Source organism: Pollicipes pollicipes, unplaced genomic scaffold, assembly GCF_011947565.3.
Source record: "Pollicipes pollicipes isolate AB1234 unplaced genomic scaffold, Ppol_2.1 Scaffold_4295;HRSCAF=5057_pilon_pilon_pilon, whole genome shotgun sequence".
Classification (NCBI taxonomy): domain Eukaryota; kingdom Metazoa; phylum Arthropoda; class Thecostraca; order Pollicipedomorpha; family Pollicipedidae; genus Pollicipes; species Pollicipes pollicipes.
The window spans coordinates 23,221,662-23,249,558 of record NW_023596461.1 but is presented as its reverse complement, the minus strand read 5'-3'; the positions used below and the strand labels follow the sequence as shown (position 1 = coordinate 23,249,558).

General features: G+C 51.5%; 2 protein-coding genes across 2 annotated transcripts in view; both read right to left on the bottom strand.

Moving 5' to 3' along the window:
* Window positions 1-9,018, bottom strand: part of LOC119096344 (putative signal peptidase complex subunit 2) — a 29,391-nt gene extending 20,373 nt beyond the window's left edge. The window contains exons 1-3 of the mRNA XM_037219191.1: window positions 8,861-9,018; window positions 2,872-2,949; window positions 2,221-2,354 (exon numbers count right to left, since the gene is read on the bottom strand). Coding sequence (XP_037075086.1) covers window positions 2,221-2,354; window positions 2,872-2,949; window positions 8,861-8,863 — 215 coding nt within the window. The 5' untranslated portion in view covers window positions 8,864-9,018. The remainder of the gene's footprint in view (window positions 1-2,220; window positions 2,355-2,871; window positions 2,950-8,860) is intronic.
* LOC119096345 (putative signal peptidase complex subunit 2) overlaps window positions 1-27,897 on the bottom strand; it is a gene marked incomplete in the record, with an annotated part of 123,891 nt that overhangs the window by 20,373 nt on the left and 75,621 nt on the right.

The following is a 27,897-nucleotide window of genomic DNA, read 5'->3' as shown; positions in this document are numbered from 1 at the left end:
TTTCATCAGAGGCATTCTTCGACCACAACGAGCTCCATTATTGTGGCAGCCCCGCCGTGCTTCATCGACCGGCGCGGACGGATTGTTCTCCGTGCATAGAGCACGCGTCCGTACGACTCAGGTCTGGCCTGTTCTCCAGACTGTCCGGGCTGGTGGAAACCACCAAATCTGGCAACACGCAGGGAACGGATTTTTTTCTACGTCATATAAACGCCTGCGTAATTCATAGGGTGCGTTAAGGTGCACAAATCAGACATGTGTTCGATTCAACACAAATCCATAAATGATTCATGAATCACATATTTTATGAGTCACAAGTGGATCGACTCTTTCGAGTAAAAATGCGATATGCATCATTACTCGAATAAATGGCTCCTCTAAAGGTGGTTCGTGTGAATCCAACAATCTACGTGAGGGCCAAGTGAAACGACTCAGCATTTACTTCGTTTTTAATGAAAAACAAAATCATTAAGTACATTGGCTGTGAAATAATGAGTTGACAATTACACAAAGAACAATCAGCATGCACACATTAAATGTGGGGTGAATCAATGCTGAGTCTACTCACACACTGAAATGATTATTTGAATCAGAGTTGAATCATTGAACTGCGATGTGACTGGGATGTGAATCAACAAATAATCGATTCACAATAAACAAAACCATGATTTCAGTTAAATTTGAATCATTAAACAGGGTTCATGAATAAATGCCGAATCGATTCCTAGAAATTTGAATTGAACACTGCCTGTGACAAATGCATGCACAGTACATCTGTAATCCTGTTCTATGCCAAAGAGAGTGCTCCACATTTATATGGGGTTTTGAGCTGAAATAGCCATCTTGAAGACCTTTCGGAGTTGTTCACAACCCTGTCCCTCTTAAGACGTAACCCCCCCCCCCCCCCTAGTGTCTGAGAGTTGAGGAAACGAAACGCCCGCGAAACGAAACGAAACGCCCGCGAAAATGGGGGGAATTTTTCGGAGAGTATCTCAAAGTCATTTCGGCATCCATTACGTCATAATAACGCCATTCAAATCATGCCGTTCCATAACCCATGCGGCGATCAAGGCCAAGCCCAACAAAATTGTCGAGGCGTTCATATTTGTCGCTCGTAAGAACGATTTCCAGATACAACGGCTCTCAATTGGCTCTCAATCAATGTTGTGCAATGTACGGTGAAGTACTCAAACAACGACGTATCAAGGGGCGTATTTACTTATCAGAGAAATTGTGTTGCCTAGGACAGTCTTTTCCCGCTCAAAGTAAACCAATGGTCTTAAGTGAGCTTGCTTCAATATTTTCAAATGTGACACATCACCTTTAAGTTCACCAAGCGCATGAAAACCCAAACAATGATAACGTTGTTACCCACCAGCGGATAGGCGCATGGTTCACCCATCCCACCCGGCCATGTCTACACACGTGTCCGTTACTGTTAAAGCGAGCAGTACTCAATCTGGGCCGTATGATGATTCATTCTGGCGTTGTGCGTGTACCTGGCGACACTTCGTGAGACTGCAGTGCTCCAGGAAAGCGCATCGTATCCTTGAGCTTTCGGGCATAGTGTATCGCGCTCGCCGCGAAGTTCCTGTGGCGCCACGTATAGTTACTGCTGGGACCGCCAGCGCCATCTGTGTGCGGTCGCCCCACTTTCCTTAAGGAGCGCGACACGGCTGAGGGCAGGTCGGCAGACTGAGGCCAGAAGACTCCTCACCATTTTACGCCATCCTGACCAAAGCACTCCAAGACCTACTCACGAACGGAAGCCATTCTAGTTAGCCCCGCCCCCTCCCCCCCCCCCAGCCCTCTCCACCTCGGAGGGGTGGTTTTTGGCACGTAGAATGCGCCAGCACGTCAGCTTTGCCTTCCGCCGTCGCGTGGATATTTCGGATGAGCAGATGAAGTGGTGCCAGGGACGGGACGGTAATCCCTCCCTGGAGAGCGCAGATCCAGCACGGAAAATGCGTGCCAACCCGGACCACTGGCGATCCTCTCCGAGGCAACATCCCACGCGCAGACCATACCGGCGCCCCATCCGCCGCCTCAGCTGGACGGGGCAGCTGCCTCGCGCTCCTCTCCTCGCGCTCGGGCGAGCCTCGCCCGAGAGAGCAGCGCGCTCGCTCCTGGCCTCGTCGGCGGCAGCGGGGGCCTCGTCGGATCCACAGCAGTGCAGACGGTCTGACCACGAGCGCGATAAGGCGCCGGTGCCGCTCTCACCTAGACAGCGGGAACGGGTGCAGGTAGTCCCAGACGATGGCCAGGCCCGCCAGGCCCACGGCCACCGTGCAGATGAAGAGCCGGCAGTCCATCAGCCAGTGGCTCTCGCCGTACTTGTACTTGCTGAGCAGCACCTGACGCCAGCAGGACACGTCAGCTGGGAGGGGAGGGGGGGGGGGGGCAGCCCCTTCCGGGCGTGGAAGAGAAGCGGTATATGTCCGTGTGGACCAATAACGTCGTTTTTCACGACCAAGGTCTTTTCACCGATTGCATCTTGTGTGTGTGTATTATCACTTGCAACACCTGTGTATGAGTTTCTACGAGACAGTGTCAAAACAGACCGACAGACTCTACGTCAGACGGGGGCGGGACTCGGCACCTCCGCGCGGGGGAGGCGTCGCTGCGCTTCCTGCGTGGGTAATGGCCACGGCAGTGGCGTGCCACTGTGCGCTGAACGAGGCTCAAGGGCGACATGCTCATTCTCACAGGGACTACAAGCATTGGGTTCTTTTGAACTATTCCTTTCTGTAACAGCCACACAAGAGTGTAATGTAGTCAACTAAGTTTCAAACCTTCACAAACAAGCTCAAGGTTTTATTCACCCTAGAACAAATGGCTGATTTCCATTAATCTACTAAATTTCACACTCACCTCCTTAACTGCATCATCCAACGAGTTCTTGACAGCAGATCCATCCCACTTGTCAACCTTGATCTCGTCCTCCGATGACTGCGGAAAAAGGGTCAACAAAGTCAGTGGAGTAATTAATACCAATTTCGCGTGGTGCACGCATGACTTGTGTCTCAGAACTGTACCCAACAACGCAGTGACTTACTGGTGTAAAACAAACTATGTGGAAAAGAATGGTGAAGTGGGTATGCTTAGATGGACTGAGGATTTACAGCCGCGCAGGCGCTTGCGCGCTCGCTTCGTTGCGCTAATGCAAAATTTGATTTTTTTTACTATGTATCTTTTGCAGTTGGAATCACGGTTCTAGGTGCCCTGGTTGCCAAAATATTGGGCAAAGTGTAAAAAGATTCGGTCGCAGGCGGCACGCGGTACTGGCGGTCTCTGGCGGCCGTTGCACGAGAGGGCGCATTTCCCCGCGCTCTCTGCAACACAGCCGAACCTATTCCATGGGTTGAGCGAATGGTCGTGGGGTGTGACCATTGATTTTTGCCCCTCCCATCAACTGTCAGCATTTGGAACGATGGCAGCACGTACTGCCGTTGTATCAAACAGCATTGCACTGCATCAAAGAGTGAAAAGCGGCTGGTAAGTCAAATTTATATTTCTGGTTCGTGCACGCGTTACACGCATGTGCGGCGTGACAATTCACACAAAGTCTTTGTCTGTTCGGTTTGTTGTGAATGCATGCCACTCCCCAGTCGCTCTGCGCTCTGGGTGCCGATATGTGGCACAAAGCGTGTAAACCCGTGGAAAAGAGCAAAAGCCATCTTCCTGGCTCGTGTGTGCCCGACACGTGCAACGTATCAGCCCGCACTTGTGACAAATGTGACCAAGGGATTTCCCGTTCAATGGCCTCTCGGAACACGCCAGTCTCGTGTTACTACGTGCCATAACAGCGGAAATCCCGCGTAAAGCGTAGAAATGGACGAAATCGCCAAAATACAGTTTCACAGCTAATGTGCACGTGTCACATGACGCGTGCAGCATGACATCGTGCACGTTTCAGTGATGTCCCGTTAAATCACCTATCGAAGCATGCCAGTCCCTGTGTACTTTATTCCCTGGCTTCTGAGATATCACGAGAATGTGCAAGCCCCTCAAAAACCAAAATGGTGCCAATCCATTGTTAAATACATGGGCGCCATAACATGTGACACGCGTCACCTAACACTGACATCTCGCTTCTTTCATTCATCATTGAGCGCGCCAGTCCCGGGTGTGTTGGTGCCATAGGTGCCGAAATGTGGCACAAAAGCTGCAAATCCGTGGAAGAGAGCAAAATCCATCTGTGATCCCGTACCATGTCATACGTGTGACTGTACCATTTTGATCTTAAAACTTAGCATCTAGCAAGTTAACGTGCAATTTGAGCGCAACGATGCGTTGCAGAAACTCGCGATGTGCCTGTTAGTGCACCCGCGTCAACTGTAAATGTTGGGGCACAAAACCCACGCCTTTGCGCTCACGGCGACCGCAACTCACAGCGCGCCGCCCACCGCCACGCCTCATCTGAGACCGCTCCACCACACCACCCGCCCGCCGGCCCACTGCCGGACTGAAGACCAGCCTGAATGCTAGTTTTTCATTATGAAGCGTGGCTAAATGAGCAAAGTCGAAAGCCCGCCACGCGGAGGAACATTTGAACCCTTAACGCCTAGGGCGTACGCCGGGAGTCGAGGCTGTAACTTACCGCCGTCGCGGCGAAAATGACGCCATGCATTCACTGGGCTCATTTGCGAGTGACAGTTTTTAACATGCGTTCAACAAAAGAGTGCATCAGAGACAGGACGAATAGGCCGACAAGCTGATGTAGTTTCCAACCCTAGATCACGCAAAGTTTTGACGGTAGCAGCTTGTATTCAGCTTCGGTTTTTAAAACTCGGCCCGTTACAATTTGTAATGCAATTTGCGGCGCAACGGTGCGTTGCACAAACTAACGATGCCCACTGAAAAGGTGGCCGCTTCAATTGTGAATGTTGGGAAAAAATTCAGACATCTTCCGCGCCGGGACATAACGGCAATCGTAAAAACGCGTCAAAAGCGGCCGATTTCAACTTTTCAACACTCGTGCACGGCCACGTGTGACGTGGCGCAAAAAAAAAAACCAGCTTGCGGTGGCTCATTCCTTGCTCTATCGCACCGTGCAAGTTGCGTGTCGCTGCGACCGTTCGTTACTGAAATACGACTCCGGGAAGTGAGGCGTGTCGGGCCGTCGGCCGGAATCGCGTCGCCCGTGTTAACCCTATGGGATTTTTGCGTGTTTTCTCCGCTTGGCACGCGCTCATTTTTGCGGAATGTCGAAATTTGACGCAACTATATCAAGCGCACCCGGCGGATCGCGGTCGTGTGCAAATTTCATGCAAAAACGCCTGACCGTTAGGCCTGCAGGTCTACTGACGGACACACACACACACACATTGTTCCTTTAGTAATACAGAGATACGTGACCATAATTTGGCCATGGATTAGGAATAGCCGTGATTTTCAGTTTTCTCAGCTATCATTGTCGTTGGGACTTCATGACACAGCAGGTGATCATATATGATGTTGCCAGCCACCCACCCTGCGAGTCTCAATACGGCACCTCCGCTGCGGAGATTACCCAATAACAAATGATCTCACTAAGCTTATCAGACCAGCTTATCTCCATAGTTCCATGTTTTCTCAGGATTAATATAACGGTGTCTTACATCAGTTTTTAAGCGCAGCAGCAAAGAACATTGCATGGACATAAGACAGCACTGTAAGCCTTATTTATATATTTATACATATATATATATATATATATATATATATATATATATATATATATATATATATATGTATGTATGTATGTATGTATATATATTATTTAGGTGCCTATTTCACATTCAACCCAGCAGATAGGTGCATCAAATTTTTGGCAAAAGTATTTTGCCAAAATGATAACAAGCAATAAATTCTAAAGCTCACTCAATGTTTCACATTCACCTGTTTTTAACAGCAGCCCCACTTTTTACACATCACCAGCATGAAGAAGATTCAACCAGGAGCCATTGCCAGTCATTTTTATGATGGAGTGTACACACACACATGCATGTGCACACACACATGCACACATGTATATATATATATATATATATATATATATATATATAAATATATATATATATATATATATATATATATATATATATATATATATATATATGTATATATATATATATATATATGTATTAAAATATTTATACATATCTGATGTATATACATACATACATGTATGCATATAAATAGGAATTACACATGTGTGGATGCAAACAAGTTCCAGCAAAAAGACCGAGCATCACACATCTTGCATCAATCATCAGTCATACATGCATATGATTTCAAGTAAATAGGTATCATGCCTTACACATCAGGCATCAGTCATACATGTAAATGATTTCAGGCTAGCACACAATAGGCATTAAAGCACATCAACTCACATGATCAGCCATGATGAGGCCTGCATGCTCAGGTCTGGTTGTCAACTTCTTATAAGAAAGGATTCAGTAATGTTATTGTCTGGATGGTGCTGTGCTGTGTATATGACAAGTTTTTTTTATTTTCCAAAGCAAGTACACTGCATGATTCTGTTTCCTACCACCCACCTCCCCATGTCCTCTAACTTATTCACCTCTTCCAACACCCTCCCTTAAAAGTTGTGATGGGTTATCCATTACCCAACATCAAAACCCGTATTTTGGTTATGCTCGTTCTTTCTTTTTCACTACAAGACAGTGTCTTTTAAATAAAATACTCAACCAGCTATGGAGGTCTGCTCCCACTCAGCTGAAAGCTTTCAATCATTCATGGGCAGTAGGGTCATCAAGCTATCATTTTTTCAGTGTACATGTTGTTGATTTGTATATATATATATATATATATATATATATACATATACACATATATTTATAACATATTCATTTACATATAGCAATAGGCTAGCCAGTGCAGCTGTCACTGCTATAAAAGCTAGGATATATGACCATTTCCAAGAAATTTATGCTTTCTGTGTATCAAAAAGGAAACCCCATGGTCTTTTATAACAGGGCTTCCAGGACAACATTTTCTTGCTCAGAGATGACTAATGTTGATGGGAACTGGGCACAGTGGTAGAGAACCCATGTGCACCTATTCTGACATCTTTAGAGCTATTTGAAATGAAGGCCCTTGACTATGCTGGAGCATGGACACAGGGACAGTGTGTCACTGAGTAATTTCTAGAGCTCATGAACAATCAGCATCCAATTTTAACCTTTACTTTGGAGCATGCAGGGGATGGAAAGGGTACCATATTTTGACACACAAATAACAGAAAAAAGGAGGAATGGCCATACCACATTTAGAAATGGAGCTCTTTATGAAACCTACCAACCCCAGCATAATTCTGCATTGTGAATCTGTGCATCCAGACTTACACTAGTCACAATATAACTTGAAATATGGCATAGGGTTCCAAACAACTCACTGAGTTGTGAAAAAGGAACAAAGATGCAAAATATGGGCTTTGCTGTTGGGTAATGGATACTCTCCATAGCCTTTGGTGAGAATGTTCAAAGGGGTGTAGATCTGGAGCATGTGAAGATATGTGATTGGAAATGGAAATGCCCCTGAAGGACAACAGCTTATTACCAATACTTTACATAGATGAATACTTTCATTGAAAAATCAAACATTTCTTTTTCAATGCTATGCTTACATATATGTTGGAAGAATCAAAAAAGCTTAACAAGTTTCTGGTGAAATCTTACATCTTGAAGCTCAAGCACTGGGAGGCAATAGGTATATTTTATGGAGGTCAGGGTTTCAAAGGGCTTGCATTCAGAAAAATATGGTTAATGAGAGCAGGTGTGAACTGTGCTGAAAACATCAAAGGAATATAGTCTACATCACCTGTGAGATGTCAACAAAACACAGAGAAATCTTACATCTTAATGCCTGATGCATGCTAGTTTGAAATTGCTCACATTATGTGTGATGTCTGATGTGTAATGTGTGAAGCCTATTTATTTGAAATCATATGCATGAATGAGTGATGCCTGATGTGTGTTGTGTGATGCTAGTTTACTTGAATGTGTTTGGACCTATTGATTTGTAATCCTTAATTATGTAAGCACTGTACCATATCAATGCCTATCAACTTCTCATTTAATCACCTGAATGTTGGTGACCTATATAACTGTAGCTCACAGTTGAAACAAAATGGAAGGAGTCAAGTAATGCAGGCAATCTCGCTTCTCTTAGTTTTTCAGTGAGGAGTGAGGCTAATGGTAGTGTCTCATAAGTATTTTCTTGTAAAATTGTCTGCATATGAAGCTTTGCCTTGCCACTGCAGCATCCATTTTGCTAGAATTAAGTGTGTTTGGGGTTTAATTCCTTCCATCTATGACATCTGTATGTAAAGACTAAAATGCAAGACATGGATCACTCATGTTGTCTTCTCCCCATCATAGTTCACAAGTTTTCATATGAGAGCACAGTGCTCAGTGAACTCATTGACCAATTAATTATTAGTACAATCTGATAAATGTTGACAGCTCTGTAAAGGCCATTGCTGTGTGGGATTGTGGTTTTGAAGTATAACACCCAACAGCTTTCATTTTCTTATTATGTTTGTTAATGTGCAACCCAAAGACATTGTTTTGTATAAGTAGCTGCATTCTGGTAGGTGACTTTCACCTTTAACCATCATCCCATCCATCCACACTTTGCCAATTCAGTATATCACAAAGCATTAATGCAATATAATATCATACCTTGTAATAACCACTTTACAGAAACTGTAATACATGCAGACTTAAGCAGGCGTCATGCAGAGATGATAAGCTTGAATAACCCTGGTGTGAATAACGCCCCAGACCGCCAGGCCCCTTATGAATTAGCATAATCACGGAAGCAGCCTACCAAGCGTGATTCAAACGGAACTCACCATCGCAGCAAAAGCTTAAAAAACCTTTGGCACGGTATCAGAATCCGCAGTCAGCGAACTTGGCCAGCAGATAACCCAGCGTTTACAACCGTCTGTCTCCTTTTTCTAAATATGAAACAGATGCTTGCAGAAGAAACGCCGGCAGCTTATGGCGCCTGGTGGACACACGCAGCAGCAAGGCAAGCCTACCAGGGCAGCAATAGGGTAACGAGAATTTTCGTTTACAGAAAATGGCACAACAGCGCCATGTTTGGCGCTAAACCACGTACCCTCATATGGTAGCTGTTATGGTAGCGATTTAGAAAATTTGAAAAACACCCTACCATGCATATGTAAGGGGTCTTGACCTGCCAAAACAGAGGGCGGTTACGCACCGGGCCTATACACCCTCCAAAAATCTTTCAGGTGGTTATACGTGTCAAGCATACGCGGGTTGGCAGTCTTGGAGGGAAGAAAGTGCAAAAACGCAAAATCCCGGGAAAAAGTCGATTTTATGCGTATAGACATCAAACAATCACGAAATCCGTCAATCTGAACCATTTCTATTCCAATCACAAATTTTCAGCCGCCGGGCCCGCACATCCAGTGAATGGATGGTCAGCGTGCTGGTCTCGCACGTGGTAAGCCCGGGTCCGAATCTCAACGAAGGCTGCTGTTAAGTGGATGGCTTCATTGTCTATCGGCGCAGCGTGATGATGCCAACTTGATTCATGTCTAAGCGGAATGGATTCTAAATAGCGTTTTTTGATATCGGACAGCACCGTAGTTTCTAATGCTAGGGGGAGGGAGTCCACACCCAACAGAGATATTGAGGATCCCATGAAAGTTGACCGCAAATCTAAATAAGTGTGATACACCGAGTGGGCAGTGGAAATGACGCATACGACGGCGGAGGCATGTATAATTACGTTCGACAATTGCACGTGAAAATTTATCGGGACGTATTCGACTGCCGCTTAAAGACGAATGCACCAAGGCCAATAGGGACGGAACCTGAGCGGTCATGGGTGCCGCAGGAGACCAACACATTGGCTCCCGTCAACAAGTGTAGGGTCCTCAGAGCAAGCAAAAAAAAAACTCACGTGGTGGGCCAACGTGGTGGGCCCACGTGGCAGGGCCCTAAATGATCGGTAGTGCCCCGACAGGCTGACCTATGAAGCCCCAGTCATAGCACTGGACCCTCTGAGCAAAGGAGAATTATTCAAGACTATAAATTAATACCCCTGAGCAGTCAAGAGTGCACGGGCAGGTTAACAACACGAGTCTCGATAGGAGTGAAAAGTCAGTCGCAAATGAGACCAGAGGGAGAGAGCCCTTGATCAAAGAAGAGGGCCCCTGAGCATCGAGCGTCTCCGTGTCTTGCCTCATAAGACCCGTAGCAACGGCACAAGGCCCTTCAAGCAAGTAGAAAGTACCTGAGATGTATATGAAGGGCCCCTGGGCAACTGGGTGTACTCTGGCATATGCGGCCCCGAAAAAGTGTATGTAACCTTTCGGGTGAATGGGAGAATTCGTGGAGGAAAACCCGATTGATCAACAGTGCTCAAGCATGGAGGCAGATTGCGTCCCAACAGCACATTGTGCCCCACGAAAAAAGTGGGAAGAGATCAAGGGTAACGTGGAAAGCTCCTTAGTGATGCGATTGACGCAGTAAAGGGACATATAGGGACAGGCAGCCAACAGCGTAATGCCTCTAGACAGCGTAATGGTCCCCAACATTTCCCCCAAAGAAACAATCTCTCAATCAGCGAAGAATGAACTTCGTTTACTTATGAACTCTTCACTTTCGCTAGCAATGGTTCTTGGTCATCTGTAGGCCCAAATGCATCTAATTTTGTTGCGCTTTTGTTGTAAGAAAACTGCGTCCGTCCGGCTGGTTATGGGCCTCTTCGGAGTCTTTAGGTTCCTTCGGCATGGTCCATGGGACATGGTCCCGTCCCACCCTCTGCATCCGCCACCGGCCCGAGCAGCTGGATAAATGGGGCCCGCTAAGAACATAGGGTCATCCATTCAAATAGAAGACACCCAAGACCCAATGAAGAGGGCCCCGGATGATCGAGTGTGCCCGAGCAGGTCAACAAAAAGGACCCCCAACAAGAGCGTTAGGCCCTCCATTCCAATGGGAAGCACTGAATATCCTTAGTAAATGGCCCCCCAATTATGTAATGTGCCCGTGAAGCGTATCAGAAGGAGCCCGACAAGAGCGTAGGGCCCTCCATTCCAATAAAAAGTACTAAAAACCCATTGCGGAGGGCCCCCGAAAGATGGAGTATACCCGAGCAGATTACTGGGTGACCTAGACAGGAGTGGAGGGACCTAAATTCAAACACCCATACACAATATGTAGGGCCCCCGAACAATCCAATGTGGCCGAAGCGGCGAACGGATGGGGTCCCCGACCAGTGCGTAGGTCCCTTCATTCAGATAGGAAGTACCCAAGACACAATGTGGAGGGTTCCCGGATATCCGAGTGTGCCCGAGCAGGTTGGCAGATGGGGCTTCGGCCAGAGCGTAGAGCCTTCCGTTCAGATATGAATTACCCACGGTACGATGTGGAAGGCCCCGAATAACCGAGTGCGCCAAAGCGGGTTAACAGATAGGACCCCCGAAAAGAGCGAAGGGCACTCCACTAGAAAAGGAAGTGCCCAAAACCAGACGTAGAGGTCCCCCACGATCGAATGGGCCCGAGCATCTTATCAGATGGGAGCCCTGACAGGACCTTAAAGCCCTCCATTCAAATAAGAAGTATCTAAAACCCCATGCGGAAGGTCCTGAAAAATGGAGTGTACCAGATCAGGTTATCAGATGACCCCGATACGGGCAGAGGGCCCTAAATTCAAACACCGAGAACCAATGTGCAGAGCCCACCAGTAGTCCAGTATGGCCGAGGAAACGAACAGAGGGGGCCCCCGACATGTGCGTAGGGCTCCATTCAAATGGCATCAAAGTGCGTAAGGCCCAATATAGAGGGCCCCCAAACGGTCGAATGTGCCAGAGCAGGTTATCAGACAGCCCCCCCCCCCCCCCCACCACACACACACACAGAAGCGTAGGCTCCCATTCAGAAAAGAAATACCCAAAACCCGGTGTAGACGGTTCCCGAACGACTGAACTGAACGGCCCAAGCAGGCCATTAGATAACCCCCGACAAGAATGTAGGGCCCTAAGCAAGTGACAGAGAATTGGAAACGCCCTAGACCAATGTAGAGGACCCATGGGCATATCGCAAGTGTGTCGGTAGGTCAACCGATACTCACGTAAAGGGCCCCTAAGCAACCGAGGACACCCCGGCAGGTTAAGGTATGGGACTCTGGCCACCGCTCACAGAGCCTGTCAGGCGAATGGAAATAATCCGTGGAAGGGCCCGTGATTGACAAGAGTTCCCAGGCACGCTAACAGGAAGATCCCCAACAACAGTGCAGGACACCCTGAGCAAACGCAAAGAAATGAAGGACAACATGGAATGCTCCCAAACGACTGAAATGAGCCTACAAGGGGCATATAGGTCCCCCGGAAACAGCATGGGGCCCTAGACGGTGCAATGGGGCTTAAGATTTCCTGTTCACAACTTTTCCAGTTATTGAGTTATTTTGGAGACTTCTCATGGGCCCTTCACTTTCACTTACAGCTGCTCTCGGTAGCGTGAAAGTCCAAAGATATGCAGTTTTGCTGCGTTTTGTGTTTTAAAAAAACTGCACCTGTTCGGACGGCTATGGGCCTCCGGAGCCAGTGGGTCCCTTCGGGGTCCAACGGGGGAGGGGGGCATACCCCGTGGCCCCCCTCTCTGGATCCACTCCTGCTCGTTACCGTCCGTTTTGGGGAAAACTTTTGTTATTTTCCACTTTTTGTCCCTAGCCCGAACTCAGTTTGTCCTTGGTGTCGGACTGTCGTGGGGAGAAAGTGATTGATCCTAAACCTGAAGTGTCATTCAGGTGACCACGACGAAATCTCAATTGGGAGAACCGTAAATCCGATATGGGACTCGAAGAGCTGGCTAAAAGTCATTGAGGGGGCGCTGGTAGGACCCTCAAATACCAGCCAGAGCGCCCGACTGGGCCCCGGCCTGAGTCTGGGAGCCCATTTCCCAAGCAGTGACAAGGTCAGGACCCGCTATTTACAGTGCACCCCGAGCCAATGAGGGCCCCTGTGTCGGCCAGGGGCACACAGCGCCTAACCGGAGGTCCGGTGTTGACAAGGGCCCCCGAGTCGGTCAGAGAGTGTACGAGGGTGCCTGAAGAGGGACCGATGTGCCCTTCAAGACTGACGATAAACGGGCCGATGGGAAGGCTGAATGGCCGTAAGGGTCGAAAGGCTGCAGGCCATCCTGGCCCGTATGGCTGTGATCCCAAATGTCAGCAAATATGCCTATTTCACCGATTGTGGGCCCCAACACAACGGGCATCTATTTCGGCCGGACGCCACGACACCGAATAGTCGACTCCGTGTTGTTCTGAGTCCTGGGCCCCCATTTATCTAGCGGGAACGAGGCCGAGTTCCGCGATTTGCATTGGCCGGAGTCCTTACAACAATGAGTTGTCTTTTGCCGGTCAGGCCCCCAAAGTGTCCAACAGGGAGTCCTGTGACGAAAGGAGTCCCGAGTCGGGCAGAGGTGACCCGGGGCCCTTGCGGGGCCCTGCACCCCGTTTTAGCCAAGGGTCCGTTGGCCAAACATGGGTCTCTGTACCATTTATTGGATCACCTACGGTTATCAGAGCTCTTGTTGCCCCAATGAGGTCTCTTGCACCTACTTCGGGTCAAATGTCCCGGCTAGAAGCCGCCAAATGGCCTTCCGTACCAGGGAGGGTACCAATCTAGGATGTACATCTGTGAGGGCCTCCGGACGAACCCATCAGCGAACCCGCCTCCATGTCGCCGGAATGGCAGCTGGTAGACACCCCGGGCTGCGACGAAATGATCTTAAAACAATTGCCCGGAAAGGTCGTGTGCACATAGCTTTTCACTAATGTTTACACATTTTACACATTACGTTACCCATAATGTTTACACATTACACATATTCAATTAATGTTCACACAAGTTGCTGACCTCATTCAGATTTACGGTCGACCTTCACGGGATCCTCAATATCTCGGTGGGGTGTGGACTCCCTCCCTCTGGAAGGACGGAGTCCTCTTTATCTCTAGTTCTCCCTCTGGCATTAGAAACTACGCCGCTGTCCGGTATGAAAAGCCCAAATTAAAATTCATTCCGCTTAGAACAGATGCGAGTCGGCATCATCACGCCACACCCATAGACCATGAAGTCACCCACTTAACAGCGGCTGTCCTCGAGGTTCGAACCCGGGCTTACCACGTGCGAGACCAGTATGCTAATCATCCATTCACTGGAGATGCGGGCCCGGCGGCAGAAATTTTGTGATCAGAATAGGACTGGTTCAGAGTGAGTTGGTCGATTTCGTGATCGTTTGATGCCTATCAAGCATAGAGCCGACTTTTTCGCGCGGGAATCTGCATATTTGCACTTGCTTTCCTCTAAGGCTGGCCATCCGCGCATGCTTGACATGCACAACCATCTGAAAATTTGTAGCATGTATATGCCCGGTGCGTAGCCACCCTCCATTTTGGAGGGTGTACGAGCCCGGTGCGTAATCGCCCTCTGTTTTGGAGGGTGTATACGCGCAGCGTATCGAATATGAAACTGAGTCAAGCTTGAAAAAAATGCAATGTGTGCTGCATTCGCGACCTTGACATGAGAAAAGCTGTAACTGGTTTGATACGGCGTACCGGTCCAAGATTCTGTGTTCATCGTTATCAGGGGGTCAATAGCTACCAGCATGCTGAGTTTAGAAAGAACCGTGAAGGAGTCCGCCTTTTTATTGTGATCTTTCACCTTAATATATATCCGGTAATAGGGTGTACTGATCTGAGATTTTGTGCTCATTGCGTTCAGGAGGTTAAACTGCATCTGTGTGCAAAGTTTCAGGTCAATTTGAGGAGTCCGCTAAATCCCGAATATGGACCTGAATCTGAATGTGAATGTGGTGCCAACTTGACGGACGTGGGGTCTCGTCCGACCTGTCGACAGCACGATTGTCAGTTGGGCTGCGTGACGTCATGTCTGCATAAGGAGCGTTCGATGTGTGGGCTGACGGGAACGTTTTTTAACTTTATTTTCCCTTCTTCTTTTAAATCTTACATCAGGCCACACCAGTAGCGCAGGCAGAGGAGGGGGGGGGGAGGCACATGGAGTACGCGCCCCCATGGGTTTCAAGGGGCCCGAAGGGTCCCCCAGAATCTACGGCTAGGGGCCCGATTTGAGGGCCCGAAGGGCCAAAAAGCCCAACAGAAGGTTCATTCAGGGGCCCAAGCCCGCAGGGCCGTGCACTCCAAAGCTAGCCAGAGGGCCCCGCACACCAATTGAGGGCCCACTGAGCCGATAAAGGCCTATATTTTGGTCAGACACCATTAGTAGCGCGCACTCGGCTCCGCAACGGTATGGTACTAAGGGCCCATTTCCAAAGCAGGGACAAAGCTGGGGCCAGCGGTTTACATTGCTCGGGGCCGCACAGTGCCTAACAGGGGCCCTGTGTTGTCAAGGGGCCCGAGCCAGCCGGAGGCAGTGTCCGAGGAGGCCCAAGGAGCTTAGAGGGTCCACCGGGTCCGACGATCAAGGGCCTGATTGGAGGGTCTAATGACCTAAAGGGCTGCTCGGAGTCCTATTCAGGGGTGCCGACCTGCGAAGACGAACCCTCAGATAGCGGTCAGAAGGCCTTTTGCGCTGATCAGGGACCCCCTGAGTCGATATGGGCCTATCTGTCAATCAGGTACCACCGTACCACATAGTCGGCTCCGTGTCTATATGGGCCTCAGGACCCACTCCCGAATCAGCTATAAAGCCGGGGCCAATGATTTACACTGGTCTGAGGCCTTGTATCTGTCAGGGGGCCACAGCGCCTGACAGAGGGCCCTGTGTCCGCAAGGACCCCGAATCGACCAAGGAAAGTGTTTTAAGAGGCCTGGAGACGAATCCGCGCGGCGTGTTGGATGGCAGAAGGGCCCGAAGGACTGGCCGTAGGTCACAAAAAGAATTGTGGCCCGTAGGGTCGTGACCTGAAATATCAGTCGGAGGTCCTCTTGCACCGTTTGGGGAAAGGCTGAGATAATGCAGGCGTCTAAGGCAGTCAGAGCCCATGAACAGAACAGCTCCATGCCCGCCTGAGCCCTTGAAACATATTTCCGAGGCAGAAACGAGGCCGGGGTCCGCGATTTGCAATGTTCGGGGTCCCTGACACAATGAGGGGCTCCTGTATCGGTTAGGGGCCGCAGTGCCGAACAGGGATCTCGTGGCGGCAAGTGGCCCCGGGTCGGAGCGGTGTTTGAGGGGGGCCGAAGAGGGGTCGAAGGGTTTCTCGAGATAGAAGATCAATGGCCCGATAGGATGGCTGAGGGTTCCGAAGGGCTAGCTGTAGATCACATTAAGGACGCTCACCCATAGACCCGTGATCACATTTGTTTGCTAGATGATCTTTTGCACCGATAGGGACCCCTGAGACAGAGCGTTTATCTATTCCGGCCGGGGATCACGAACAATGAACAGTCCGCTCCGCGTTGGTTTGAGCTCTGGGGGCCCATTTCCCAAGCAGGGATAAGGACGGGCCCGCGATTTACACTGGCCGGGCCCTTGCATCTTCATGGGCCCTCAGTGTCTAACAAGGCATTATGTTTCAACAAGGGGCCCCGGATCGGTCAGGGGAAGATTTGCTCAACAAGGATGGGGACGGGAGGCCAAATAGCAGACGGTCCCTTGCGTTTGTCGGGGCCTTCTGACACGTGAAGGAAACATAAGGGCTTATGATGAATGCTCACATTGAGGTAACAGAAGGGTCCTGTGCCAGTCAGGGCCCCCAGCACCGGTCCCCCCCCCCATCCCTGTTCCAGCATGGGCCCGTTAAGCCCAATTGGCCTATGTGCCAATTATTTGACCACTTTTCAGCGGACAGGGATGTTGCTGCGTTAGTGACGGTTCATGCGTCGAACCGGGTTCAGCTGCGTAAGCTACAACGTCTCCCGCTGATAGTACGTGCTGGGTATCACTGTGCAGTGATGAGCAATAATACCACAGGTCTCACGCCGATCTTGTGAAATGGACTAAAAGGGAGTGTTCCACATTTGTATAGTGTTTTAAATTAAAATAGCTATCTTGAAGGTCTTTCGATGCCATTCTTAAGACCTAAGAATGACATCGACCTGAGAACCACCTAAGAATGACCATTAAATCCTGCCATTCTTAAGACCTAAGCCTCTCTGGTTTCTGAGCTACGCGCCCGCGAAAAGTAGGAAAGATATATCGGGGGGGGGGGAGTATTTCAAAGTCACCTTGGCATCAATGGCGCCAAAATAACGTCATTCAAACCTTGCCATTCCATAAGCCATGCGGCGATCAAGGCCAAGAAAAATAGGATCATCGGGGCGTTCATATCTGGAGTTCGTGAGCGCGATTTCCAGATATAACGGCCGTCAACTGGCTCTCAATCAATGTTGTGCAAGGTACGATGACGTAATCAAACTATGACACCCTGAGGAGCATATTTACTAAACGGAGAATTGTGCTGTCTAGAGCAGCCTCTACCACTTTAAAAGTATGCTAATAGTTATAAGTGAAGCTGCTTCATCATGTGTGAGATATTTCCTTTAACCCATTTAACCCCACCCAATACTTTCACACCGACTCCCGTGCTGACTCGAAGTTGTCCAGCCGCACGAATCCTGAGAACGGGTGCCGTTCCGGCCGAGCCAGGCGTTCGGCCGGAACGGCGGAGGACGGGAATAAAGAACTGCTCCTCACCAAGCGGCCAACGCCTGATGCTGCAGCGTGTTCGACCGAGCCCGGGTCTCGGCTCCAAATCGAACAGCAGCCACCCGCTACCCGGAGGGAGAGGAGAGGGGGGGGGGGGGGCTGCCTGACTCAGACCGGGCCACAGCGGCCTGTGCGCAGGCCTGACGCGGCGCGGCACCCCAGCCACGGCCACCTGTCGCCGGGCGTGGCCGGTGGAGCGGCGTTAGGCACGCGAGGCTCCACCTGTACCCGACCGTGGCCGGTGAAACCGCGTTAGACACGCGAGGCTCCACCTGTACCTGGCCGTGGCTGGTGGAGCCGCGTTAGACACGCGAGCTTAGCTGCCGGTCAAACACGCCGCTGGCCAGACGTCCGCGCCGCACGGCAACTCCAGACACTGGCCGCGGTCTCCATGCGATCGCCGTTGGCAAGCGCCCTGGCGTGGCGCTCAATAGAGCACGCCCCTAACGATGCTTGTCGTGGCGACGGTGGACACTTGGGCTGTAAATCCGGCCGGCGACACCCGTCATCGGCGACCACAGCACGGCCCCTCTTAGAGTGCAGTAACAAGTGTTCCTCTTCGGTTAGCTCGGTTGGTAGATCAGTGAACTCCTCATCAGAAGACCCGGGTTCGAATCCCTCCAAATCGAAGGAGAGAATTTGGGTTGCTGCGCGTGCACGGCAAACAGCCAAACAGCATTCAGTCCTTTTAAGCTGCGCCCGGCCAGTGGTCTAAGGGAGCCGCACCCGGCCGGGGGACCCGGCACCCGGCGTTGACATCCCCCGGGGGTCTCCAACTCCAACTTTCTCCATCTCCAACTTTGAACGTCGTGCAAGAAAAACATAGATCCCGTTGTTAAGGTTTAGTCAAGTCATGAAGAATGCACCCCAAATTTGTAACCATGAATCAAAGTTGAGATCACCAGAGGTCACGAAATTTAAAAAAACGTCGTTCTAATTAATGCAATTAAGACACTTTTTACAAGTCAAGGCGGATTATTAAGAGTACAGAAGTAAACATGAGACTGTGGGGAGTCCCTTTTGATAATTTGTGTTTCTCTAAAAGTGTAAGGTCAGGTCACGTCACCGCTCAAAATTGTCCACCAGTAGCCTACATGAACGATACGTTTGTTTTTTCTTTCACAATGTGCCGCTGACTAAGTTTATTTTATTGCGCGCAACTGTTGCAAAATGGTATCCCAGATACAAAAAATACCATTTTAAGCAGACCTTGAGATCAGCTGAGGCCAACTTAGGTCACATTTCCAAGCCATCCAAATGCACAAATTTGAAGTGCTGTTCAGGTCTGACTGAGCAGTACTATGTTTTTTGTGGTCAGAAATGACGTGAAATACATAAGCAGGTGCCCAAAATCGCAAAGCTGTTACATACATTATGCATAGTCCCTTCGTCGCTTGGCAATGTGTTTGCAACACCCTGAAAACAGGAACATTAAAATATAAAGTTGCACGTCATCACCTTCACAAGCATGATATGTAGATGGTTACACATTTTGCACTCGTTTATGTAGTCTTGCCGCTACTGACAACAAAGATTATTGACATCTGACGACCTCATATGACCACACACGTCCTCAAATGACCCATTGTGAACTCACTATGCATCAAAATAATACCACAACATGTTTTCAGCGAAATATTCGAATTCTGGGCCCAATGTTACCTTTTAAACTGTCCATTTTTAACTCCGCATGTGTTTTAAACAAAGCACCCATAGACTTAGGTCATGATCGGGGCCAATGTGACGTACTCTGAGGTTATATGAGAGTTGCGCATGTGAGTCAGTACTTTTTACTCATATACAAACACCACGACACTCGCCAATTGGCATTGTCTGCGAAAAAAGCAAGACTTAACTTTAATACCGTTCAACAATCTCGCCTATTTCGAAAAACCTGAAATGTATTAACCGTAGAAACTATCATATTATATTCTTATAGCAGGATTGTGCAATGGCAAAAAACGAACAAAAAGTTCTGCGTGACCATTTTTTAGAAGCTGACTCCTTTGACCTGGCCTATGTCACTGACCTTGACAGATACAAATTTTCAATTCATACAAAGAATGTTAACTTGATAGGTGAACGGGTACCGAAAATTTGATGCTGACGCAAGTCTTCCTTTTTGAGCTGTGCTCGAAAAACTCCAGGGGATGCTAGCTCCCAGGCCGGGCGCGGGTTAAGAACTTACTGACGTCGACCGGGGAGTTCACTGACGCCTAAGAATCACACCATTTTTTTCCGCCCTGAAATTGCTCAATATATTCATTTTGGCTTTCTGCTTTAGGGGATGTAGAACATGAAAATTCCAAGCTCAACTATACGTATATCATGAAATTGGTTTTAAAAAATGGTCTCAGTGGTCTTCTCGCCATTGCTGTCTTCTGGCCGAGTGCACAACACATGGCGACGTTTATTAACTTTTCTGAGTGCTATGATCAAGAAAATAGCACTGTAGAGGAATGAGAGAGTGACTTACAAAGCAAGGGTAAAAAGGATCCAATGGCATAAGGGCAAAGGGTTGATTGGGAACCAGTCAGCCCGTGAGTTCCCAGGACTGAAACCTCACAAAGCATCCAGCAATCGCCGCCTGACTTCTTCATGGCGAGACCGTTGAGACCAGGCAAACCTCCTGATACTCCGGTGCCTCGATGGCGAAAAAAGCGCGACCGACAGGCCGAAACCCTTGCATACAGGATGCCGTCTTTGCCCGCGCCTCGATGGCAAGAGACGGGATTCGAGTCCAGCCCCAATGACTCGATGGCGGTACACTGCGGCCGCCCAGGCGCCCCAAAATGACAACTGCTGATGTGTGGGATCTCAGAATATTGGACGAGGATTCACCCAGTTTCTTCACAAGTCGCCTTCATTGCTACTGTGGGGGAGGGGGGGGGGAGGGGTCTGGGATGGGTGCACGCCCTGCGCTACTGCCGGGCTGCCGCTGGATGCTTGCGCGTCACCGGCTGCCACTGTCATGCTGCTCCGCGAGAGCGAGCGAATTTACACTAAGGAGCCCATTGGTCAGCATACGAGCCAGATGGTGTCAGCGCACGACACGGCACGTTGTGACTCCAGTACACCCGACGTCAACACACACTCATGTGAGCCACAGGGCTATGAGGAAGCGGGTGATCGGGGCAATGGCGGGATGGCAGGCCCGGTCAGGCACCATGAACAGCTGTCTTCCCGCAAATGGATGTGCCCCTTAAACACGGTACCCCACCTCCATCCTTTTAGCCGATGATAATATCTAGACGGGGCAAAAATGGAGCCATATGCATCGATAGTGCGCTCAATGGGCCGCGATCACAGGCAGCTAGCGAATTACGTTGGCAAGAGTTCGCTGGTAACAACTTACCCCCCCCCCCCCCTCGGACTTAACTAATCCACGCAGACTCCAAGCATTTGGCGCCCCGTCATCCTCGCTCCAAGCAGACACATCCGCTGGCGCCCCGTCATGCTTACTCTAGGCAGACACATCCGCTGGCGCCCCGTCATGCTTACTCTAAGCAGACACATCCGCTGGCGCCCCGTCATGCTCACTCTAAGCAGACACATCCGCTGGCGCCCCGTCATACTCACTCTAAGCAGACACATCCGCTGGCGACCGTCATGCTCACTCCAAGCAGACACATCCACTGGCGCCCCGTCATGCTCACTCCAAGCATACACATCCGCTGGCGCCCACGTCGCCCTACCCATTCATGGCTCGCACAGAGATGGAACCACCTTCCCTTATCCAGCTACTTGATATTATAACTGGCTCGTCTGTGCGAGTCATCGTTAAGCTAAATCAACATTCTTTATGACATTTCAAACATCCAGCAATGCCACGTCTTAGTTCTGTTTAAAATATACCATGTTACTGTATTGGTTTGGCACTGACGCAGCTACTGGGCCGGCTTCATGTGTCCGAAACTGGACGGCGACTCGTTCCCCCGCCTGACCTCCAGGGTGTGGGCTGTCTATTCGGACGACACTTCCCGCATTCCGTCTACGGTGGGTGGCCCACCATTCATCCGGCCACGCCCACCGCCCGCGGCTTTCCGCTGCCGCGCACACGCCTTAGGTAACGCGCCGTCTAGTCCGGAGGCGTCGCCTTCGGCGCTTCTTCACCCTCGCCTCCCGCCTGCCGAAGTGAGCTATGCAAGGCACCGCCTCACGCAGCGTCCCTCAGAGGTCTGGAGGTAGACAGCGCGCCCGATGTGTGGCCTTTCGGCTGACCGCGAGCGCCCGACGTGCCTGCGCTCACGCCCTACGGCCTCCTCGGCCGGCGCGCCCGGCCTGGCTGACCGGTCCGCCGGCCTGGTTCCCTGTCGCCCTCCCTACGAGCGTCGCCGGCCGGATCTCCAGAAAAGAGCGAAACCGTGCCATGGAGTCGGGCTGCCCACCAAAGATTGATCTGTGTAAGTACAGTACTGCGGTCGACTGACTCCTCATTCCTGAATATACCTTAGGCGAAATGCTCGGGTACGTTTCGCGCCTGCCAGTCTTCGCGGTCATTACCGTTACTGCGGAACTCGTCACTCATTAACACGCGCCCGGGTGGCCGGCTAGATTTTCTTCGCTCGGGTGAGGGGGGGGGGCAATTTGACCCCCTCCTGCGATCTCGGGAACTGAGGGAGATGGGGACACCAAACCTACGGGGTGTATGTACCTGTATGTAAACTCACCTAGGTCAAAGTTTGAGGTAGCTAGAGTATGACTTTCGGGTCAAATAAGTTCAAAACAAGGTCAAATTCCAGGTTTATCTCCAAAGTGCCCCCAGAACCCATAACAGTTTCTAAGTAAAAAGTCACATGCTCAAACAAGGTCAGTGACCTTGTTCGACCTTTTGGAGGTCATGGTGACCAAAATCATACAAACTGCTCGGGTGCGGCTCAGGTACGGCTCATGCGCCGCGCCGGCCTGAGGCGTGACCGGTGAGGGCTCTAACGAAACGACCTGGACCCTTATGACCGCCTCCAGCGGCTACACCAAGATAGCCCCGGCGCATGCTAGTGAACGAGCCGCCGCGCCGAAGCGCGAGTCACCGGCCTCAGTCACCACGCCCACCCGTGCGCCCTGTCGCCGCCGATGAAAATCAATTCTAGCCTCGCTTCCACGCTTAGCCATTAAAACACAGTCACCAATATTTACAAAAATCACTTAGACCTAGACGAACCACGTGACACATCACCCCTCAGCTTAATTATGGGAGCACACCCGACACACAGCGCCAGGCCGGGAGCGTCGCATGGCCAGAGCCAACCCCCTTTCTTAATTACACGGGAGGAGACAGGCATCCGTGACCCATGCCCACCCGGTGGGGAATGGTCAAGGGCCGCGCTTGGAACGCCAGCCGTCCACGGTCCGGGAAGGATGTGAATAACAGCCTGTGGACGCACGCGTGCATGTTGTCGCCGGTGTCCGGTTGTCCACGGGGCCAGATGTCGTCACCAGACGATGAGCGGCGGGGTCGTCCCGCCCTGTCGAGGTACCTCTGTAAGTGCCTGATGCTCCCCAGCGCCAATATTCTGTGAGACCTCCCCTCCTTCTAGCTCCCCCTCCGGGCTCGCTGGGAAACTCTTCGGTAGCTTTCCTGGTAGACCATTGCAACTGGGTTGGCCCGCCCCCGTTTTCTCGCGGTCCGATAATTTTGCCAAGAAGCCCCTTCCGCTCAATGTGTTGTCAGGCCGGTCTGCGCTGCTTCCAGGGCTCGGTCCTCAATCTGCCACTGGGCCAGATCTCGGGCGTTGCATCGCCGGCGACGGTGTGAGGCCCACACACTCTCATCTCGGGTGAGCCCTGCGCACCCCCCCCCCCCCCCCTCTGGCCTAATTCACACGTGGCGTGACGTTTTTGATGCCAGCTGCGGTGAAGGCGGCGCCAGCGCGGCGGGGTTTCAGAGCGGAGCAGCGAACATCTTCAAAACATGGCATGTTGCCTCGCCGGCGATCGGGCGTCTCGCATTCATTAATCATGCTCGGTCGACGGAGGGCAGGCGTTACCCTTAAACATGACGGTCCATTTCGGTAGAAGTGGCCACCGTGATGGCCGTTCCGGGGGCAAAACGGCAGCTTCCCCGCCTGGCCGGGCGACGCACACGGCTTTCCCCCGCAGATCCGCTCAACAATGCAGCCCGATCGGCTTCTCCTATTCCGGGTGACGGCTTCCTCGCCGCCCCACGCTCCGCTGTGGAAGCCCCACCGATCATGGACGGGTGGCGCCCAAAACGAAATGTGAGAAATTGCATGTCTACGCTGTCATCACCACTGCATCACTGCAGCAGCCGCTCAACTCGGCAGCGGGCTTTCAAAAGCCCGCTGCCGGGTTGAGGTAGGCTTAAAATAGGCTTAAAAGCACTGGCGTCCAATTATCTAAACACACAGAGGTTTTGGCAAGCATAGCTTTATTAACACCCTTGCTGGACACACCAAACCATCCGGAGCACTGCTTGCGAATGAGGTCGACGCATGTGGTGCCCACCTGGAGTGATCTGGCGTACCGCCCCCTCCCCTCCAACCTCTTCGGCGACCAGCACGACCCAGCACACCTCGCCCCCGGCGGGCCACCCCTCACTCCATTGTCGCTTCATCCAGGCGAGTCATCTATTGTTCAGCTAGTCACCGGCCTTAGCAGACCTTTCATGCAACGTCCAGAGTTTTAAAGCTTTGTCCTGGATGTTATTCAAACGGTTGAATTTTGCGAAGTTATAACTTAAAATCTCACTGGAACATTCCACATGACAATTTAAATTGCCCAAGCTGTTCTCATGACCTGTTCACCAGAGGGAAATCCTGGTCACAGATGGACTGGCGTAGAGCTTACAGGGCGCAGGAAATAGAGCTAAAAATGCCGACTTTCTGCGGGCAAGCGGCAACTGGCTAAAAAGTTACGGCCACATTTCTGGACACTTAACAATCTCGAACAGCTCGACGCCGAAGCACAAACGCACTCCCAGTACCTGCGCGCGGTACATCGGGCGCTGGAAGCAGGACAGCCTGAAGAGTTGCCAGCCGCGATCTAGCGCACTAGGGGGACATTCGCAAAATGAGTTGAAGAGCTGAACAGTGAGGAAATAGCACAACTTACCTGGAAACACGCCTACATTCTGGTTTCTCCCCAGATTTCGCCCACCTTTTTCCCAACGTTGGTGGGGGGACTGGAGCCCTCCCCTCACCACAAACTGAATAGGACCCTGCAACCCCTGGGCCACGCCGTCAGACAATGGCAGGACCGTATGACCAGGCTGTCAGCAGCCTCACCCACCACTTATCCACTACGAGGCGGGGTACCGGCGGCACAACCACAGCACAGTGCAGACTTGCATCGCACGGCCGTTTGCTCAGTACCGCACCGCCTTTTGACAGTAACTAAAAAAAATGTCGCTAGTATACAACTACCACGAACGTCTCACCACGTGTGAGGCGAGACCACCGTGTCACATCCGCGCATTGTGAGTCTATAAGTGTTTGTTTGTGTCATTGTGAATATTTCATTGTGTTGACGTTTTCAGCCATCGCATTGGTGTGTTCTTCAGCTTATAACAGTAACAAACTTCGTAAGCAAATCTTTAAATGTTGACGAAATCAATACAGGACGTTACATGCGTGATGCCGATGACCAGCTAGGTATGCTTGTGAACAGAGACGGCGGAATTAAGTACCAATCAGGTGTAAGCAGGAGACGAAATTTGACGCTGACGTCAGCATGGAAAACTAACGCAAACTCGCTGTGATATCGACGCTTAAAATCTCCCCCGACCCTATCGTTAGCGAGCAAACGGGCCGTCGCTGCCGGCGCGGCGGCGGCGTCCCCGCGGTGGTGTGAGCGGTCCCTCTGCCGATTGGTCCCCACCATCTGGAGCCCATATGTGGGTCACGTGGGTTTATGGGGACACGCGGGCGGGGACGCACAGTCCCTACCGAGCAGTCCACGTTCAGCCGCCGACGGCGCGGCTCGACGCGAACCGCGTCAGCGTTTACGACGACGACGACGACGACTTTGGAGTGGGCGACGCCGCCCTTCCATCCCCTCTCTTACCTTTGCCTTGAAACTCTTTGGCTAATAGAGACTCGTCCCTTTCAACGTCTTAAGTCGATGATTTTCCGGAATACTAACGAACTCTCTCGCACGGACACCCATGAACCGGAGAGCCAGCCACCCCAGGAAGGGCGCTCGGCCAAAGTGACACGCGCATTCAGATTTCAGGGACTAGTTAATATCTATGTACGTCAGCTGCGTGCAGATTCATGAAAACTATCCTATGCCGGTAATTCGACACCAGTCTGTGTGCCGTTTTGAGTCTACCCGAAGCTCACTGTTCGGCCGCCGCGGCCAGCCCAGCGGCGAGCACCGCGTAGCGCCGCACGTGGCGTGCGGCACCGCCCAGCAGACGTCGCTCAGGGTCCGACCTCAGTCGCAGCGCTGGAGAAGCCGACCCCCTGCGTGACCCAGGTGTCGGGTCTCCAGCTGGGGTCGTACCGGGGCACCCGGATGTACTTGCGGCCGCAGCAGCCGCCGATGCCCACCCAGTTGATCTCCGGCAGAGGCCGCTCCACCTGCGCCGTGTACATGGCCACCTGGTCATCGTTCTTCAAGACGGTCACATGGCCGTTGTTGTAGCGGACGGTGAATGTGGTGTAGACGGATGCGCTGAGGACGGCGCCTGTTTGGGCTGAATAGGTATTGTCGTGTTGACTATCGACGGTTGGCCGATATATTAAGCCGCTAGCGGCGTTGCCCCAGCCGCCGACGACGACGTGCAGCCTCTCCGTCGAGGGTCCGCTTGGTATCACACTACAGTCCTGCGCCGCCTTGCAGTTATACTTGATGGTCACGGCAGTGGTGACGTCCATCCCTTTGGAAATGCAGGTGTTGTTTCCCATCTCGAAGACGGGGTCGGGTCCGGTGCCGGTTTCCTCAAACAGCCAGCGGTCGGCCACGTTTGAGTCCACTTTCAGCCAGGCCGGCTTGTACCCACTCTTCACCGCCAGGTACTTGATCGACTCTGTGATGGTTAACTGTGCGCTGACCAAGGTCGGGTTGTCCTCAGGCCCCATTGCCAAGGTGCCACCGCACCAGGAGACTTTCAGACGGCTGCACGATTCCGTGTTGACCATACCAGACGTGCCGGCGTCGATCACGACATCGTGGTGGTGGTTCTCCGCACCCCGATAATAAATATTCGTTGTACTGGACGTGACTTCGAATATCACTTGGGTGCCCGTTGGTTCGTCCAAGTGGCTGGCGTTGAACGCTGCCCGCGAGTTGCTGCTGATTTTCAGGCGGATGTCCAAGGAGCACGTTTCCGGTTTGATTTTTTTGAAAGTATAAAAGTTTGTTTCCACAAACCAATCCATGTTCTTGGGCATGGCAATGCCGCGCCGAACTTGCCAGAAGGGGTCACGTAGTTGACAGAAGCTGTTGGAGCAGACGTTCGCACCCGGCGGGCTTAGAGGTCGCGAGGTGCCATGCGACCGCGAGGTGCAAAAGTGTCCTGCGGCTCGGACGGCGAGCATCCCTCGGAGCAGTAGCCGTCCTGCGTGCAGCTGACGTCCTCCCAGTGGGGCTGCGCCATCTCCGCCTGGCGAGCCGGCTGCTCCGTGACGTCATAGTAATCCACACCCGCCTCACTGACCAGCGAGTGGCCCTGGCACGCCTGCTGCTCTAGCAGCTCACAGTTGACTGCCGCCGCCACCGGGCCGTAGTTGAAGGCGCTACACGGAGTCAAGCCGTCGCAAAGTGCAAGACAGCGCTCAGCCTTAGCTACCAGGTGCTGCTCGAGCGGCGGCTGACCCACCAGCCTCTTACCGGTTCGCCGCGAGCCGCTGGCGTACTTGGTCTCCACCAGTCTTGCCAGCAGGACCAGCAGGAGGCACTGGGCGGTGACCGCGGCGCTAAAGAACGCCATGCCACGAGCAGACTTGTCCAGACCCTGGCGCCCTGCTCCCCGTCTGCGAGTAACAGTGCTGGGGGGGGGGGGGGGGGGGGCCGCCGACCTCTCTGGCGCTCGGGGCGGGCGAGCGAGCGCACTGGCCGATGCGCGCTCCCCGAGTCACAGCCGTGTTAGCAGACTGACCGTGTCTGAAATGTTGTTGGCAACGTCTGTTGGTATCAAAAACAAACTGAATACTTCACTAAGCCTGCCCCTGGGGGCAACAAATATGCCGACAGGGCACCAGTCATGGATAAGTCGCGTGCTGCGAGCAGTGTTAAAGACGGCGACCCTGCACCCTAAC